The sequence below is a fragment of the Eschscholzia californica genome, unplaced genomic scaffold (genome assembly GCF_041429995.1).
Source record: "Eschscholzia californica isolate CP2 unplaced genomic scaffold, dmEscCali1.0.p SCAF_2, whole genome shotgun sequence".
Taxonomy (NCBI): domain Eukaryota; kingdom Viridiplantae; phylum Streptophyta; class Magnoliopsida; order Ranunculales; family Papaveraceae; genus Eschscholzia; species Eschscholzia californica.
Window position 1 is genome coordinate 58,472,293 of NW_028238309.1, and position 19,829 is coordinate 58,492,121.

General features: G+C 37.3%; 1 protein-coding gene, 1 non-coding gene and 1 pseudogene across 4 annotated transcripts; 1 reads left to right on the plus strand and 2 right to left on the minus strand.

Annotated features, from left to right (window-relative positions):
- Nucleotides 1-590: 590 nt before the first annotated feature.
- TRNAV-UAC (transfer RNA valine (anticodon UAC)) lies at nt 591-664 on the plus strand. Its single transcript has one exon. It is a non-coding gene; the product is annotated as a tRNA-Val (tRNA).
- A 402-nt stretch (nt 665-1,066) lies between these two features.
- LOC147559580 (receptor-like protein kinase ANXUR2 pseudogene) lies at nt 1,067-4,458 on the minus strand (annotated as a pseudogene). Its single transcript, XR_015234626.1, has one exon. The product of XR_015234626.1 is annotated as a receptor-like protein kinase ANXUR2 pseudogene (transcript).
- Nucleotides 4,459-4,861: 403 nt separating this feature from the next.
- Nucleotides 4,862-19,558, minus strand: LOC147559581 (large ribosomal subunit protein mL101 (rPPR4)-like). 2 transcript variants are annotated; one of them, XM_086661476.1, is made up of 3 exons: nt 19,392-19,558; nt 7,393-7,766; nt 4,862-6,360 (listed from the first exon to the last, which is right to left on the minus strand). In XM_086661476.1, exons 2-3 carry the CDS (start codon nt 7,645-7,647, stop codon nt 5,128-5,130), a joined length of 1,488 nt encoding a protein of 495 aa, XP_086517602.1. In that variant the 5' UTR covers nt 7,648-7,766; nt 19,392-19,558; the 3' UTR covers nt 4,862-5,127. The 2 variants fall into 2 exon arrangements, with proteins under 2 accessions (XP_086517602.1, XP_086517601.1); XM_086661475.1 differs by lacking the exon at nt 19,392-19,558 and having other exon boundaries at nt 7,393-7,888.
- Nucleotides 19,559-19,829: the final 271 nt, after the last annotated feature.

The following is a 19,829-nucleotide window of genomic DNA, read 5'->3' on the forward strand; positions in this document are numbered from 1 at the left end:
GCTATGTGAAGTGTGAAAGTATTTTAAGAAAAGATTTCTACACATAGGGTTTACGCGGATGCCATAATCACAGCAAAAAAGAAAATTAGAACACGAAAAATCAATTTCGCTAGGTCCATGATAGATACAATGTGGCAAAAAAGAAAATTAGAACACGAAAAATCAATTTCGCTAGGTCCATGATAGAGACAATGTGGCAATCACTACACCATTCTCGCACCTTGCTACTTGTGTGACAAGTAATTTGGCTACCCTAGAATACTTAGAGTATTTGTTTCTGTTTACTGGGGATTCCGTTGGGAGCTAATACTATCATTTTCCGTAACTTGCAAAGGTAAACATCAAAATCTACGAGAAAGAATTGGAGGAAATCGTTCGATAACACTTTTTTCAATTCCTCAATGATATTCGACAGATAAAAGACAAGTCCCGTGAAACTCTTTCATTTCATAGAAGTGAATTGTTATTCTTACGCAGCAAGTAGCATTTCCTATTGATTTTCCCCGTGGACTGGACCTATTCGGATTCCAAACAAAAAACCCCAACCTTCTAGAGTATTATTAATGTCATTTCGAAATTAAAGACACAAAGGTGCTGTGGTGTAGTCGGTTATCACGTCAGTCTTACACACTGAAGGTCCCCAGTTCGAGCCTGGGCAGCACCACTTTTCCTTCCAAATTATTTTTTTCGTTTCTTTTCTAACATCAAATCTGAGTGATTTACGTTTCTTTTCTAACATCAAATCTGAGTGATTTACGATTAGTTTTTCGACATTTTCTTAACGGTTCTTGAGTCATTTACGAATAGTTTGGCGCTTCGATACTTCAAAGTTGAAGTACGGAATTTGTGAGTATTGAAGGTGATTTTTCTCATCAAAACGCAATTTTAAGCAAACAAACAAAGAAAATTTTTACTTTTCTTGACCATATGTTTAATGAGTTTGTGGGTCATTTGACACTTCTTTGATTTCTTCAAGTATTGAACTTGTTATAATTGAAGTTGGGTAGTCTCTCAACTAGATGAACTTTATATCTACTAAATTGTAAACAAGTTAATATCATAGAGATTTGGGTTTAGAACTTCATACTATTGTGTATTATATTTCAGTTCAATAGTCTGCCTAGTATTACAATACTAAAGAAAGATATAAATAGAAACAAATAAAATGACAATGAACAAAGAGAAACAAACAAACAAACAAATAGTAAAACGAAAAATAAATGGATTTATTTGATCGATTAATGGAGAAAACGATGGATCAATCAAGAATATTTACTTTATCTTCCTTGTGGGTTGATAAGTTGTGAGAAAACGGCACTCGTGTTTATACCATCTGAATCACCATTTTCACTTTCAAGGCCTAGTTCATGGAGACTAATAGTTGGTTCATTTCTAACCACTTGAGTACTCTTTTTTGATTCGCCATCTCCGGCTATGTTTTCTTCTAATTGAAGTGCAAATTCAAGATTCCATAGAACATCACCCATTGATGGTCGTTCGACTCCATGATCCGATAAACATTTCTCCGCTGTTTCTGCAAATTTCTTTAGACTTTCAGGATTGATCTTTCCTTTTAGTTCAGGATCTATTATGTCCTCTAGAACTCCTTTCTTTTGACAATGTAATGCCCAATCTGCAAGACTAACTTGTTCTTTCGGGAGACTCGGATTCAATGCTGGTCTAGCACATAAGACTTCGAATAAAACAACACCGAAAGAGTAAACATCGGATTTCTCTGTCAATTGTTGTCGTCTAAAGTATTCGGGATCCAAATACCCGAAACTACCTTTCACCACAGTACTAACATGGGTCTGGTTTAGATTTGGGCCTGTTTTCGAGAGCCCGAAATCAGAAACTTTAGCTACCCAATTCTCATCTACAAGAATGTTTGTGGTTTTCACATCTCTATGAATGATAGTGTATTTCGCTCCAGTATGAAGGTAATGAAGTCCTCTTGCAGCTCCAATACAAATTTCCAACCTTTGTTTCCATGAAAGATGAGTTTTGTTGTTCTTATATAGGTGCTCTCTAAGTGTACCAAAAGCCATATAATCATAAACCAAAATCATCTCATTATCTTCTTCACAAAACCCAATTAAAGAGACTAAATGTCGGTGTCTTAGCTTCGAAAGCATCTCAATTTCCGTCCTAAATTCATGAACACCTTGTTCTGAAGATGGGTTTGCTCTTTTAATGGCAACTTTAGTCCCACCATCAATAACTCCTTTATAAACCTTACCAAATCCACCGACACCAATAACTTGAGACTCGTCGAAGTGTTTTGTTCCTTGTTTGATCTCCGGTAACGAAAAATGCCTGCAAAGTCCTGCAGCTAGTGAAGAAATATGACTACTACTTGTACAACTATTCGACGTCTTACTCGAAGTCGTTGAGTTTCCATACAGAGGTAACCAACCAGAAGCTAACCCAGTTTCTCCAAGACTTCTCTTCTTTCTTTCATGAAGAACAATGAAGACGAAAGCTACTAAACCAAGACCACCTACAATACCAAGAACACCACCAATGACAGCTTTTTTAACGTAGGATTCCGGCTTAGCAAATCCCCTCGACTCCTCTGGTTGAGCTTGGAGTAACATATCAGATGGAACAGGATTTGGGCCTGCAAGATTTCCCCTTGTGTCATTCATCTTAAAAATCTCCAACCCATTTAAAATTGCATCGTAAACTTCGGGTTTCATCGATGTAGTAGGATGAAGAGCAATCCAAATTGTCTCGTCTCCTGGCCCGTCATTAACAATAGTTGCGTAATCCTTGTAAGTTGGAATGCCTTTAGATTGAGTCCAACCAATCACATCTGCAGCTGCTTGTGCTGTTTGATTATTGATAAAGATATCGAAAACTCGCTCGTTCACTCTGCTCCATTGAAGCTCACAGAAATGGAGTCTAATAACATAAGTGAAATTCGCGTCAACTTGAAAAACCCAAGTTAGATTGAAATTCATGTTGAGTTTTGAATCAGGACCCATTGATCTTGACGTTTTATATACGTCTAACGGAGCAATGTAGTCTGGCATATCAGGCGGGAAACGGACATTAACACCCTTGTCAGCTTCGCCTGTAACACCGAATGCTGCACCGAAAAGATAAGGAGAATCGTCATACCATGTCCGCGTAAGACCCGAATCATTAGTCGGTGCGACATATTGTCCACCAACATTCAACCGAAACATAGTTTCCAAAGACGAGCTCGTTACATCCATTGTTTGATCACTAAATCCAACCAAAGTTGCAGGTTCAAATAGATCAGGCATTGGCATTATTTCAATGCCATTAATGAAAGCATAAGAACCTTTGTGTTCCGAAGAAGGTATGAAAGTAATGTTCAAGACATCGGTAGAAGACGGAGTCATCGAAAATTCTTTAATAATATAAGATTGGGTTAGAGCTAAAGCTGTAATTGGAGCACTGAAATTGTTTAAAAGAGTGATTCCTCCTGCTTGAACAGCAAAATAAGAATCACTAGGATTCAAACTGCTATATGTAGAAGGATAAAAATATAATCTAAGCCAATGTCGTTTCTTCGAATCGATTTTAAATGAATATGTAGCTTCTGTGTTAAAAGTTCTACTGTTCATATATGGAACAGTAGAAGGAAGAGATGGGTCTTGATATTGAGCTTGAGCAGGAAAAGAATTTTCTGATTGAACTAAATATTTTGTATCTGATTCCCATTTTCTTCCATCTGAATCAGACCCACCATCTGTTGCCCCACATGAAATCAGATAAGAAATAGAATTTGTTTTTGAAGCACAGAAGACATGAATCGAATTCAAAAGAAAAATGAAAGAAAACAGAGAAAATAAAATCTGGGTTTTGTTGTTCATGGCTACAATTAAAAACCCTTTTGAGGAAATCTAGAGATAGAAAGAGAAGGGCGTACAGGAAAACAATGAAGTGGGTAACAAAAAAAACAGAGTTTGGGTAGTTTCCCTGTACGCCTAAACAACAAAAGATAGAAAATTACTAACAATTTTTCAACAAGTTTGATTGAATTGAACTAACCCATTTTGTGTCATTCATGGAGAGAGAGAGAGAGGGAGACTTACCTAGATTCTATCTACAGAAGAGAGAACCAGGTTTAGAGAGAGAAAATCATGAAGAGAGAGAGAAAGATAGAATGATCTAATAGGAACTTTTTTTGTGCTCTGTAATTTTTTTTTTCTTTTTTGGTTCTTGATTGTTGGTTAATGTTTGTGTGTATAATTTTTGTGTTTGGGTAGTTAGATCTGACATGGATTTCTTTGAGGAAAGAAGTTTGTTAGAGATGAATGAAGGAGAGAAAAATCTGAAAATTAGGGTTAGTTTGGTCAGCATTCATTGCTGTTGAAACGATAGAATGTCCATTAAAAGTGGCACCAAAAACTGATAATTTAGTTCTTCTTAGGGTTGTTAAAATAAAGGTTTAAGTGATAAGTTAGAAGTAACTGAAAATGTATTAATTGTAATAAGATTAGGGGACCTCACGACATTAAAAATGTGTCAATAGTAGTTTCTTGTAAGGGAATCGTTCTTCAGCCTCGCATGGATGTGATATTGCTCACTTGCAGTACATCACCTCTCGACCATATCTTAGCAGATATTATCACGACGATAACATGTTATAGGATTGCACAGATCAACCTTCTAAACTACTAGTGACACTATGTGATATGGGTCTTGTAAGCTTCGTAGTTTTAAAATAAGGTCGCGAAAGTGGAATTGCCAACAATATCAGTATAGGAAGGAGACTTGTGATATGATACAATTAGAGCAAATGTTATGACCTAGTATTGAAAAAGATGGATCTACAAAAAAAGTAATAAAGCAAAAGCCAAGGGGACTAGCCAACACAATGAAACACTTCAACAAATACAAGCATTTTATTAGAACATTTGTAATTCATTGGAAGCAAAATCAAATGGAATGGTTCTTGTTGTGGAAACCTATGACCCAAACATGTCCCAAAATTGGATTTAGTCTAAAATCTCAAACAAAGTTTTCAAGATTCTGGTAGCCCTCAAGAAAACCTGTACCATTTAGGTCATGATTCAGGATCTGAAACAGCAACTTCATTATAGAAGCAACAGTGTCCTCATTCATCAAATCAATTCTTTATAACATTAGCACCTACTGTTTACAAACCTTTGCAAGCAACTTCTTAGATCCAGCGTTCGGCTCAATCCCATCTGCTTCCATCCTCTTCCTGATTTGAGGTTCCGTTCTCCCAGCAGCAACGTAAGTTCGGAGAAGAGAATCGTAGTCTTCTGAATCGAGATTCTTGACCTTCTTCAAGCTTTTGTAGAATTTCTCGGCACTGTCGACATCCTTTTCTTCCTCGAAGTACTTTCTAAATGCAGATATAATCTCTTCTGTTGGTTTCCATTTATGTTGATAGGTTTTGGAAGCAGCATCGTCAACACATTTTAGAGCTGCATCTATTTGGTGCTTCTTGAGATAGACATTAATGAATGCATCTAGTGTTCTAAAGTTGGGGTCAGCTCCTCTTTTCTCTGCAACTTCACGAAGTAACTCTGCCTCTTTTATCATATCTCGGTTAAGATAAGACTCTAACAGAACATTGGCTAACCTTATGTCATAACTTGAGCAAACTGATTCCCATTCCTTGAAGTGTTTCTCGAGGCCATCGATATCGCCCAATCTGTTAAGAGCATGAAGAAGTGAATGATAACATACATTGGTTGTTTTCGGGAAAGAGGACTTTAGAGATTCCCACACCCGATATACCCCTAATTTATTCGAGGTTTGGGAATATAAACCCATAAGAATATGATAAGCTTTTCGATCTCGAAGATCGTCCATCTTCTCAAGCTCTTTAAGCATTGTATTCGCCTTATCAAGTAGACCTGATTTAACATACACGGTAGCGAGGTTAGCATAAGTATTCCAATCGGGTTTCACCCTATCTTTTTTCATTACTTCCATAATTTTATCCACTTCTGCAATATCATTTAAGGAAGCATAGCTATTCATAACGTAATTATAGGTATAAGCATCTGGTTTGATACTTTTCTCCTTCATTTCTTGTAGTAATGGAAGAACCTTCTCAGGTGCTCCAACTTTCATGTACAAAGACATTAGGTTGTTATATGCTAAAGAAGTAGAAGCGAAGTTCAGCGTCTTCATGTTCTCAAATAGTGCGAGTGCTTTATCTGTCATTTTTTCCTTGCAATAACAGTTCAAAAGAGCTCCATAAGTTAGCTTGTTCTTTGCAGATTCTGGGAGATTTTCAAAGTACTGCTCTGCCGAATCTATCCCCTCAGCTTTTGACAGAAGATCCAACCGTATTGCATGGTCAGCCCGAGATAAATCTCGGTCTCTCTTCTCCAACCAATCCATTATCTGCATGTAGAACATTAACAAGATAATTAAGAAGAGGTCTTAATATTATGCAATGTGACATTCATTACAACCATCAAGTCATGAAGTTTTATTTTGATAATATTTTGATAATTGTCCTACTCAACGACTCGAGAGGCATATGCATCATGGACCATTAGTGAGCGAGTCCAGCAGCCCGTGATCATGACAGGTTTGTGGCCAGCCCACAATCATAACCTATGCGTGGAAGAACCTCAATCATGCCCATTCGTTGGCAAGCCGCAATTATGGCCCACTCGTGAGCGAGCCACAATCATGGAACCAGAAATGACCTAATATGAAGTTAGTCGAGTTACTTCTACATCTAAAATGTTGTCATTCTTTCTAAATGGTGGTGGTTGTATCCAAATCAACATATAAAACTGAATTGAGTAAAACATCGAAATCATTATCAGTCGTCGCTTGCTTGGCAACACAGATCTGTTTAGTGTTTATTACAAACTTTCTAGCTCAAAACAGGGACGCTTGCATCATTGTACTCTTCAAACTGAATTATACATCATACAGTCTCACCATTAAAAAAAGGTTTATTCCAACACAGAACTCTCAATTTTACCACTTAACCAATCCAAACCCACTGCTCGTTAATTGACCACAATCCGAAGCAAAATTTATATCGACTTCCCCAACCTTATCAATTGAACACCAAATTTACATAATTAATTTACTTGATGTCTAATACAGACCATTTGAACCTGGTCTTTTTTAGCATAAGAGCTACTTCTACGTTTATCTAACAGAGATGTCAAATACCAACAAATCAAAAATACCTAAAAGGAACAAAATTTGCACATTTGGGGTAGATCTTAGAATGAGTATGTAGCTGAAACCCAGCAAAGATGTGAACTAAGATCATGCATGGTTTCATCAGTTTGGGAATTGATTTTAGCCAAACCAAATAAAGAATATTCTAACACCAACAAATCTTAAAGTCTTCTACTTTACAATGAGTAGGCATTCATTCATTCTAGAGAGAGAGAGAGAGAGAGAGACCTGGACGGCATGTTTGTATTTCTTGAACTTGCGGAGCTGAGTGACGATGCCGATGATTTCACCTTTTCCGGCGGATTTTCCTGCCTTAACCCATTCATTGAGGGTATCAGTAACGTTGGGATGAGTACCGCCGAGGGCAGATACTCGACGATAAAGAGAGATCTCTCCTTCATTAATCGCCGCTGTTGCTGTTGAGAACCTCCGTGAAGAAGCTGTTGCTGCGTACGTTATCAGACGGCTGACGTTCTTCGCCATTTTTGCCCTCTTCCTCTCTCTCTCTCTCTCTCTCTCTCTCTCTCTCTCTCTCTAATACAGTTACTTTGAGGGTTTAGTTAGGGTTTACAACACTTACACGAATGAATGAAAAATGGTTTCTGTAGCCGGGCAGTGGATCGGGACTTTCACAGACTTTCATGGACAAAATGTTCCGTAGACATTTGAAGACATTTCGGATGACTTTTTATAGACAACATGTCTTCATAGACATTTTCAAGACATTGAGTTTGTAGACAAAATGTCTTTATAGACATTTCAAGACATTTGATCCATAGACAAAATGTCTTGGGGATAGACATTTATAATTTTAATATTATTATTATTATTATTATTTAATCACATGAAATAATATATTTATTCTAACATTTTAAATATATAATTTTCGACTTTCGTAGACATCTGTGAATATTTGTGGACATTAGCGGACATTTGGTAGACATTTATTATTTTAATATTATTAATAATGTTTAATCACATGAAATAATATACTTATACTAACATTTTAAATATATATTTCTCGACTTTCGTAGACATCTGCGAATATTTGTGGACATTGGTGGACATTTGGTAGACATTTATTATTTTAATATTATTATTAATGTTTAATCACATGAAATAATATATTTATACTAACATTTCAAATATACATTTTTTCGACTTTCGTAGACATCTGCGAAAATTTGTAGACATTTGTGGACATTTGGTAGACATTTATTATTTTAATATTATTATTATTGTTTAATCACATGAAATAATATATTTATACTAACATTTCAAATATATATTTTTCGACTTTCGTAAACATATTTGAATATTTGTGGACATTTAGTAGACATTTATTATTTTAATATTATTATTATCGTCTAATCACATGAAATAATGTATTTAATATTATTGTTTAATCACAAAAAAATATATACCAACATTTCAAATATATATTTTTTCGGGTTAATTCCGTTTTAGCCCCCAATTTGTGACCAACTCACCGTTTTGGCCCCCATAAGTGTCCGGCAGTTCGTTTTGGCCCCAAAATCCACTTTTCGAGCAGGGCTGACATCATCAAGTCAAATTCAATACTTTTCTATACCTGAATTACCCCTCTGATCAAATCTTCTCTTTCTACACCAAATCCCGAGTTGTCACATCCCATCCAGTTATTTAATGCCCTATTCTTTCCCAAGACAATTGATTTCTCTCCATTAACACCACCAACAAAACAAAACTGATCAACTCCCTCCCTTAGCTTCATCTTTCTTTACCTTCTTCACCAATAGTCCCAGAGTACCAGATAATAATCCCAGAGACAATAATCTCAGATAAATGACCAAGAAAGTTTTTACTATTTTTTATGAACTGACCAAGAAAGCTTGTTTTGATTTTTGTAATGAATTAAAAACACAATAATCCCAGATAAACATGAACTTAAATTTTCTTTCATTTTTCTCACAAACAGATTGATTTTTACACAGAAAATAGTGGATCAATTCAATCTACCACTACTACTTCTACTACTACTACACTTTTATCTCCTAAATATTAACATAATAAAACATGAAAAAGATCACTCAAAAAGTTCATTTAAATCTTCTTCATATGTGAACTTGAGCAATATATCACAGAAAATCTAAAAAGATAATCTAATTACTTCTTCCTGCTTCTTTTTTAGCTTGAAACTTCCAAATACTAGCTTCAATCACTTCATCGAAAGAAACCTTAGATGACTCCATTGATTTTCCATGAATTTGTTCGCTTGAAGATCTTGAAACGGGACTCGAATCGAATCGGAATAGGGTACTAAAAACCTGAATTAAGTAACCAAGAGAGGGAGAGAAAGTATAAATTAATGGCATCTGGATGTTAAATACTTGAGTCCACACACAGAACAGTAATGAAGCATGAAATCTGACTGCCCAAATGATAAATGAGTTTGGGCATAACTTCTTTTTTTGTTCACAATTATCCCTTTTCAAGATAATGATCTTATACTTTCATCAAAAAGACAATGATCTTATAGGAGGAGCATCCACTAGTGTCTCTAATGTCAATAGACTCAGTACCATCAACTTTGCTTCTTTGCAAAATCGGTGAAGAAAAAAGAGAAAAGAGAAAAGAAAATATGACACGTTAAAGGAAAAAATCATCAATAATACATACCTAAGCATGTAATAGTTTTAAAATTCCAGCCAAGAGGCTATACATACCTCAACGTTAAGAAAAATGGTGAAACTTGGATACCTGACAGGATCATCTTCCCTTGGAGACACTTGTATGTTATACGAATCTCTGGTTCTTCCACTTCCGAATTTGTACTAACTTCCCACGAATTAGAAAGTTGAGGTGGGTTAGGAGTTTTAGGCTTGAAAAAAGCACTAATTTTGGCTTGCATTGTTGGTTTTGGGGAGCTATCTATCCAAAGACTAACTCATAGAAAAAATTCTTTTGAGTCCAAACTCAATCCAGGACACCCGAGGAGGTAGATTTTGAAGGAGTTGAAGGAGATGTCCTTCGACCAAGGTGACAATGCGAACAATTTGTCGGATAGGACAATTGATGTGGAAGATCATCAAGTCCGATTGATTTAGGGATCGTAGAGTTGTAGCTAGAGACCAACTACGATCGTCGAATTACGAAGTAATTCGCGGCTAACTTCGATCGGATCCTACAACGGGTTACACATAAGAGTGACAAATTGATCTAGGATATGACTAGTGGGAGTGAGATATAATCATGGGAGTGTCCCATAAACATATCTCATAGGCCTAAAAAGGAATTAGGCAAAGATAGTACAAAAAGGCCAAAAGCAGGGTTTTTGGGCCTAGGCCGATTCGGGCACTTTTAGGGCTCGGATTGGGCTGATTTTTGGAGGGACGTTTCCTTATGTTATGAACATTAAATCTGCCAATTTTGGCTGGGTTTGGACGTCATCTCCTTAGGGAATTGAGAAAATACCAATAGTTGCTATTTTCGACTATTTCCCTAAATCTTATTCTAAAGGGTGTTTTGGGAAACCTAAAAGGAGGTGGATTCTTATTAGGGTTCTATATAAACACTCTTAGGGCAGAGAATAAGGTGTGGAATTTCTCTCTAAGCTTTCTTACTCTACCACATCAAGTAGAGAGGAGAAAGTGAGCTAATTCCCATTAACTATCTATCTAGTCAAGCAAGAAGAAGGTCTTCTTATTATTCAACCACCATTGGTGTGCTAGCTATACAACAAGGTGGGAGATCAAATTGATTGCTCGTGTCCCAAGTAGAGGAGCTACACTTGAAGCTCTTGGTCTTCTTCAATCAATTCAACTAGTTTGAGGGAAAAGCGATTAAGGTAATCCACTATCTCCATTAGATTAATTACTAGTTTTGCATGTGATCCTGGGAATACTAGTGTAGACATTAGATGTCATATTTCCGCTATAAACACTAGTAGAAGGGTATAAAACCCTACAGTGGCGTCAGAGCCTCTTGCTATTAACTAGTTTTTGCTAAGAATCGAACTAGTTCATATTAGATATAATTGATAGTTTGATAAATTGAGTTTATAAAAATATTTTAAAAGTGTTTTAAAACTATTTAAACTCACAATTTGATAATATTGAATGGGATTCAATGAATTTCAAATTAAGAATCAAATTGATGATTAAAAGTGTTTTAAAACTCAATTAGATTGAATTTCGGACTAATCCATGCTTGATTAAGTTGATAGTTATGTTTAAAAGAGTTTTAAACATAAGAAATTGATTGATTTTGAATGGGATTCAAGAATTTTTCAAATAGATTTCAAAATTGTTCTTTGAAAAAGTTTTCAAAAACCTAGACTTTGATCCAAAATTGGTTTGATTAAGAGTTGTTTTCAAGTTTTGGAAACTTTTGAAAAACAAAGATTTTTGGAATTTTAGAAGTGTTCTAAAAAGAAGTGTTTTGAGTTTTGGGAAACTCTCAAAACAAAATTTGGAAATTTTAAAAGTTTCTACAAGTTTTGTAAAAATTTTAGAAGTGTTCTAAAAGATTTCAAAATTTTAAGAAAAGTTTTAAATTTGGAAAATAGCAACTTAGAGTTGCAAAAGAAAAAAAAAAAAATTTTTGGAAACTAGGGTTTTGAAAAACCCTAGTGTCCGGCCAGGAAGCTTCCTGGCCGGACCGGGAGCTCCTGGATGCGTCCTCTGGACGCATCCAGAGCAGCTGCTGAGACGCGTCTAGGACGCGACCAGCAGCTGCGACAGAAGCTTCTGGACGCGTCTTGAAGACGCGTCCAGAGCAGCTGTTGGGACGCGTCTTGGAGACGCGACCAGCAGCTGCGGAGGGAGCTTCCTGGACGCGTTTAGGACGCGTCCAGAGCACTCGACCAGACGCGTCTTGGAGACGCGTCTGGGAGGTTCTGGGTGTCTCGGACTAGTCCGAGACACCTAGTGCTGGTCCGGTCCAGCACCAGACACGTCTAGGACGCGTCTGGTACATGGACTAGCGTCCTGGCTCCGGCCAGGACGAGACCAGGCCTTGATAGGCTTCGGCCAGGACATGCCGGCCTATGGGCCGTGCTATGTCCGGACCTTGTCCGAGCCCTTTTCTGGGCTTGGGCCGGGACTTGTCTAGGACTTGTCCCGGGCTTTTTCGAGGCTTTTCGGACCATAAAAAGGAACCATCATTCGAGTGGGAGTTTTTGCCAAAATTTCTTCCGATTCCAACCAAATAATTCCAAAATCAATCCGGGCCATCCAGAAGGCCAAAACGGATTTCTCTTTAAATTGATTTATGAAATCATTAAGAATCGAACCAATGTTTTTCCGAAATTGACCCGGGCTTTCAAAACCCGAAACGGAGTTTTTCTTAAAGATGATTTTAGAAATCATAAAAGATAAAACCGGAACGCACCACTAGTTGAATTCTTCGAATTTAGACTTAAGGTCCGTAATGTGACATGTGATGTCAACAAAAGTATCTCCCAAGATAATCATGCATATATAATTCTTAGCCTTGATATATTATATGATTGCATGTGATGTGAATGCGGGAAACTAGTATGGCCATAGATTTATATCTTTATTCTTGTTTTAAGCACGGATGGGTGCATGCTTTGTAATTAATTTTAATTTCAAGTTTATACGATCTGCGAATCGTTAGAGTCTTGTAATTAGAGTTTAGGGTCAATGAGTCCATTGAAGAAAACTCAAGGATGGAATCCAAAGGCGAGTGGGAGAAATCAATGGAGGTTCAAGGATGGAGATCTAGACGAACCAAAAGGCGAAACAAGAAGAAAACCAAAGGAGATTAGATCTTCTAGGTTAGGGGCCATACTAGGATCCATGTCTGCTTGATTTACTTTCTCGCGCGCATTTACTTACTTATTTACGCTTTATGTCGTGGATGTTAGTTAGGCTAAATAGTTCACTATAACAAACGCCAGACTAGCGTAAAAGTCCCCAAAAGTAATCTTGAGTAATCGCCTATCCAGATTAAGACACTCGTTGCGCCCTTGTTCGAGGAAGGTGGGTCGGCCTTCGCAGAGTACCTCCTCTACCTTGGGACAATGCGGGTAGGTCTATAGAAGAGGCCTACACGTCTAAATGGTTCTACTCAACGAGATCAGCAAGAGAGTCTTGGATACTCGAGGCAAAAGGATAGATTAGTCATTCATTAATGAAATCTATCAACCAAGAGTCATAAGGTATGATCAGTGAAGTAGTTCACTCACCCGGAACGACGGAGTCAAAGGGTAGGGCCTTCGTCCGCTTTACTCCGAAGAACTGGGTTCTTGGAATCACTTATTCAATCGGGGACGATTTTTATTGAATAATGTGGGAAAACTAAGTTTTTCAAAAATGATAACGAGTTTTAAAACTTTGCCATTTCTTTATGTAGTTTTAAGATGACACAAACGATTTTAACATTGAATCACACCTAAGGGAGGTGCTGATCCACTTCCTAGAATGGAAGAATGAATCCGAGAATAGTTCTCAGATTCAAAAGGAAGGTCACTAGAATACCCAATCCCAATGTTGACTCATACAAAAGAAGGTCAAAAGCCATTTGCAAGCAATCGTATAAAATTCTCTTTGGAAGAGTAATGAATGCTAGCATAACCATTAAGACAAACTAAGGAAGAAATTCCTACAGAAGTCATAAATGGAGAGGTACGAGACCTCCAAGGCAATCTGAAATCATCCTAAGGGAAGATAACATAATACATCTATCACCCAATTCAATATCGATTGAACAAAGATTGATAAAGACCTTAGATGAGTCACTCAGGTTGTTACAGACAAACTGAGCAGAACATACGGGAATATCCAGTCTAAGAAAGGTTCTTGAGATTTGGTACAAAGAATCTAAGAAAGAGATCTTGAGATTCAAAAGGGCAAAAGGATCAGTCAAGTGAGACAAACATTTGATCAAAGAAAAGCAGTTGCCGAGTACATGATCAAGAGTATTCCTCATTACTGTGAATGTTTCTAAAACAATGGCTAGACCATTTAAAAGGAAACTACCTTTAGCACCTGGAGGACAAAAGGAATAGAATTATGAATTCCGGTTCCGTATCCTTGTTAACAAAGTTAAAAACAAGTATCGTAAAATTCCTTCATCAGGTATTTAAGACTAGATAAGCGGCTCAGTGGGAGCTTAAGGGAATTACATACTTGACTAAAAGAAGTAAAGATCCAAGAGGGAGCAGAAGCAGTAATGCTGGGGATGCTGAAAGGGATCAAAGTCTTCTTTTAGACACTGATCTAGCTTAGAACTTAATAGTGATTATTTTGTTCTTCTAGAAACATATGACGTTTTAAACCAGTGGTAAAATTAACTGAAGGTTAACATTGATAATGGATAAAATCAAGAGATTCAAACTCATTAAACTTCAGCATTGTCAATTAGGTCTTAAGGACTGAATTGACAAAGTCACCCTTTTCAAAAGGCATAGAGACTGGTAATCTATTAGGACTCATACAGTGTTATGCAGACCTATAAGTTTACTTGCAGAAGCTAACGAGAGAAACTTCAAATACGTACTCTGACAACTTCATGAAGTATGGAAACGTACAAATCATAAAGTATAAGTCAGAATGTTTGAAAGGTTCAAACAAAGTACAAACCGAAGTAAAAGAATCATTTTGACAAGAGAGTTTAAGTCATCCGATTAGATTGGAGTGGTAAAAACTTGAGTCAAATACTTGATAACCATCAAAGGAGTTGAGAAACCGTTTCCCAACTCGCTCCATGGAACACATCTGAGGGATGGTGGATTCAGTGGGAGAAATCGAACATTGCTATGCATAATTCGATCAAAGATGGGTTTAAGCCAGTCTTCCAAATATTTTTGGACATATTCTAGAAACGATCGTTTTCATACTTACCAAAGTCCGTTTAAAGGCTAAAACTTGTAACAGCGTTACAAAAACTAGCTAATATCTGACGCAATTTCTTTGAAAGAAATTTGGGCTTCTTCCATAACCAATCAAGAGAACAAAGTGTTTGTTGCTCATGATAGTATTCTTCTAATAATTAGCACTAATTATTACAAGAATAAGTGGGAGAAAAGTACAAGTCGATTTAATTCGATCATGAGAAAAATCATGGAGTTTCATGAAGAACAATCATGAAACTTGTACAAGACGATTAAATTCGACCAAGAGCAACAAACTGCGACTCCTTGGAAAAGGAAAGGTTAAAGATATGATCTTGTAAACCCACCGCACAAAAGCGAATGTCATTCGCAGGAGAACTCTCAAAGCGAGTGAAAGTGTCTCTAAAGGAATATCTCAAAGTAGTTGAGATAACTCCAAATTGTTGTTCAAAAGCCCTGAAAGGTCAAAATAAAATCTTAAAGACTCAGAAAATAAAGGTTATTTCTGAAGAGATAAAAGACCTGCGCAGAAACGGAAACTGACTCTAGATTTTGGCTAGAAGCCAAAATCATCGTGGAATCCATATCTCGTCAAGACATGAAGCTTGATAATTTAAGTCAACAGAAGACCTAAATTGGTTTTCCAAAATAGAAAACTGAGAAGGATGGAAACATTCATGTTTCCCGAAACGAGACAAGAAGAATAAAGATTCTTCCAATCAAGTTATGTCCACAAGCATGCTTAAGAAATCTATCGACGGATTAAAAGCACGCAAGAGTTAGAATCTTCGATTCAAAAGGCAATCAAAGAAGTTTGATTCCTGAGGAATGAAGAAAATCTTGAATCACGAAATTTCAAGAAGGTAAGTGGGAGTAAACAAACCTTCCGGGTCCGTATGCAGAGTACATACAAAAGATTGAGTACGACATAAGGTGTTGTATAACAGTAACGAACTGACTCAATAAAGGACCACACACAAAAGGATAAAATGCCATTTTGGGCATCTGAAGATCTATAAGCATAGATCAAAAGGATGATAGGATTAGAGAGACTCAGTACGCTGAGATGCTTGAGATCCGAAACAGAAAATCTAAGACTCGGAAAGTCTAAAAGAATTTCGACCCAAAAACTCATGACAGAGGGCGTTGCAAAAATCGGAGTCTGAAAAGACACCGATGAGCTAGCACGCATGAGAGAGACATTTATGTTCGAAAACATGAAGTCAATCATGTTGGACATGATTAGCATTTAAACATCCGAATTCGGATTGGAAAACCGAAACACTACTTAGTACATCCTAGAAGGCTAAAGGATGAAGTAGTACAAAATTGAACATGTCATCGTAGCAAACTTTCAGACATGGAAGGAAAGTAGGCTAAAAGTGTTTAAGCCGGGAACTGTTGCAAATACTACATAAAGAATTAAAAGCCTTAACTCTAGTAAAAGTTATTAGAAATTATCAAGGTTGAAGATAACCGTCTTCAAATTAATTGATAATTAGCAAAGTTTAAAACCGACTACCACGGTAGTCAAACTGAACTGTCACCTAAGACATAGTATGAGATTCATACACAGTCTAAGGCATGAGGTATAATTTTAAACCTCGACGAGTAAAACTGAGTGGGTAAAAAGAGTTTTACGGAAGAGGCTCAGATTTACAACTCTCGTTATCAGAAATAATAGAGTTATTTCACAAGTCGTCTAAATTTGGTTTAGTATTTAAACGACAGTCCATTGATGATAAAACATTCCGAATAGGTTTGTCAGATACGTGATCTGATGAATGAAACCCTATTAAGTGAACTTGGAATATTTATTATCAAATCCCTGGTCCAGGTCATTGCATGGACAACGATGACTCACGAAGACTAGCACGGGAGTCGATGGGATAGCGCAGTTTCATGGGCTATAGGAATAGTATATTCTATTCGACTACGTGGGTGTGTAAAAGGTTTATACACTGGATAACCCTCAAATGAGAAGTACATCACTCGTGATGAACGTCAATACTTCTCATAAAGACAATTGGAGAGATTCCTCAAAACATGAGTGCTCCACTCATCTTATGTAAGGAATGCCCGACTTTGGTTCCGTTAAACGCCGCGCCGTAAAAGGAGGTTATAAAGGCGGACACTGGGAAGGACAGGATAGACATGAAGTTAAGTGGGAGCGCAAGAATGGATTGTGTCACCCTAATCACATTAGGTACAAAGTGTCTCAAGGCCACTTGATGAGTAGCAACTGAAAATGCGTGGCCGCGCTCAAACGGATTAAAAGTTAATCGTTTGTCTTTTACAGTTGTACTCGGATATCAAGAAAGTCTGAATGACGTGACGTATCAGATGGGATACTAAATTGACACGGGAATCGAGGCATTGCACTTGTTCTAAGTCCAAGTGGGAGTCTGAAGGAGTTGAAGGAGATGTCCTTCGACCAAGGTGACAATGCGAACAATTTGTCGGATAGGACAATTGATGTGGAAGATCATCAAGTCCGATTGATTTAGGGATCGTAGAGTTGTAGCTAGAGACCAACTACGATCGTCGAATTACGAAGTAATTCGCGGCTAACTTCGATCGGATCCTACAACGGGTTACACATAAGAGTGACAAATTGATCTAGGATATGACTAGTGGGAGTGAGATATAATCATGGGAGTGTCCCATAAACATATCTCATAGGCCTAAAAAGGAATTAGGCAAAGATAGTACAAAAAGGCCAAAAGCAGGGTTTTTGGGCCTAGGCCGATTCGGGCACTTTTAGGGCTCGGATTGGGCTGATTTTTGGAGGGACGTTTCCTTATGTTATGAACATTAAATCTGCCAATTTTGGCTGGGTTTGGACGTCATCTCCTTAGGGAATTGAGAAAATACCAATAGTTGCTATTTTCGACTATTTCCCTAAATCTTATTCTAAAGGGTGTTTTGGGAAACCTAAAAGGAGGTGGATTCTTATTAGGGTTCTATATAAACACTCTTAGGGCAGAGAATAAGGTGTGGAATTTCTCTCTAAGCTTTCTTACTCTACCACATCAAGTAGAGAGGAGAAAGTGAGCTAATTCCCATTAACTATCTATCTAGTCAAGCAAGAAGAAGGTCTTCTTATTATTCAACCACCATTGGTGTGCTAGCTATACAACAAGGTGGGAGATCAAATTGATTGCTCGTGTCCCAAGTAGAGGAGCTACACTTGAAGCTCTTGGTCTTCTTCAATCAATTCAACTAGTTTGAGGGAAAAGCGATTAAGGTAATCCACTATCTCCATTAGATTAATTACTAGTTTTGCATGTGATCCTGGGAATACTAGTGTAGACATTAGATGTCATATTTCCGCTATAAACACTAGTAGAAGGGTATAAAACCCTACAGATTTCTCTCTAAAACCAAAAATCAGAGCAACAATTTGTCTGAGTATAGTAAAAGTACAAGTCCATTGCTTCTTGCATCTTCGATACAACTTATCTAATCTTCTTACAGCGATTGGGAACTAGGCTTTCTTCAATGTAGTGGAACCTGATATAATCCTGTCTACCCTGAATGAAATTTTAAAAAAGAATCCCATAATTCGTTGTTAATCACGACCTAGCCATTACATGCCCTTGTCTGTTGGTGAAGAAGAAGGTAAAGAAAGATGAAGAAGGTAAAGAAAGATGAAGCTGAGGGAGGGAGTTGAGTTTTGTTTTGCTGGTGGTGTTAAATGGAGAGAAAGCAAATGTCTTGGGAAGGTAAAGAAAAGGGTATTAAATAACTAGATAGGATGTGACAACTTGGGATTTGGTGTGAAAGAGAAGATTTGGTCAGAGGGGTAATTTAGGTATAGAAAAGTATTGAATTTGACTTGATGATGTCAGCACTGCCCGAAAAGTGGATTTTGGGGCCAAAACGAACTGCCGGACACTTATTGGGGTCAAAACGGTGAGTTGGTCACAAATTGGGGGTCAAAACGGAATTAACCCTATTTTTTTAAACTTTCGTAGACATCTGTGAATATCTGTGGACATTTGGTAGACATTTATTATTTTAATATTATTATTATTGTTTAATCACATGAAATAATATTTTTATATTAACATTTCGACGTTTGGTAGACATTTATTATTTTAATATTATTATTGTTGTTTGATCACATGATGGACTTCAAATGTCTCTTGTTTTTTGAAATACATTTTGGCTTCCAAATTTGTCCCAAATCTTTCCCAAAATCCGTCAAACTATGAAGTCCACCAAAGTCTGGGACATTTTGGAAGACAATCGAATGCCTCGGACTTTCGTGGACTCTCAAATGTCTGGATTTGAATGCCTCAGACTTCGTGGACTCTCAAATGTTTGGATTTGAATGCCTCAGACTTTCGCGGACTCTCAAATGTCCACGAAAGTCCCAATCCAATACCCCCCTAACTTTGTACTGGTTCCTAGCAACTAATCTTCTTGTCACCCATTTTAACGGAGGTACACTACTCGCACCGTCATCCCTTGCTTGGTTTGGTCATTTTTAGCAAAAGTTGCCCTATGCCCGTCATTTCTATTAGCCTCCCTCGAACGGGGAAGTCCGAGGGCACTCCGTCTAGGCCTAATTCGAGTTGGATTTGAACAATCCATACTAGAGCGGGTGGAGTGCCATTGGATTGTCATGTCCGTGGCCCTTGGACTGCTTAGTTTGAGGGGCACGAAAAATGTTAAGAGAGGGCGAGACTGTAACAAAATTTTGGGTCGCCTATAGATCTGCCTGTTTGTATCATTTTCCTTTGCTCATTGTTTTGGGCGTTCGATTTTGGTTCTGGGGTATGTTTACATTTTATTCTATAATTTTTTTCTTCACTTTTATCAC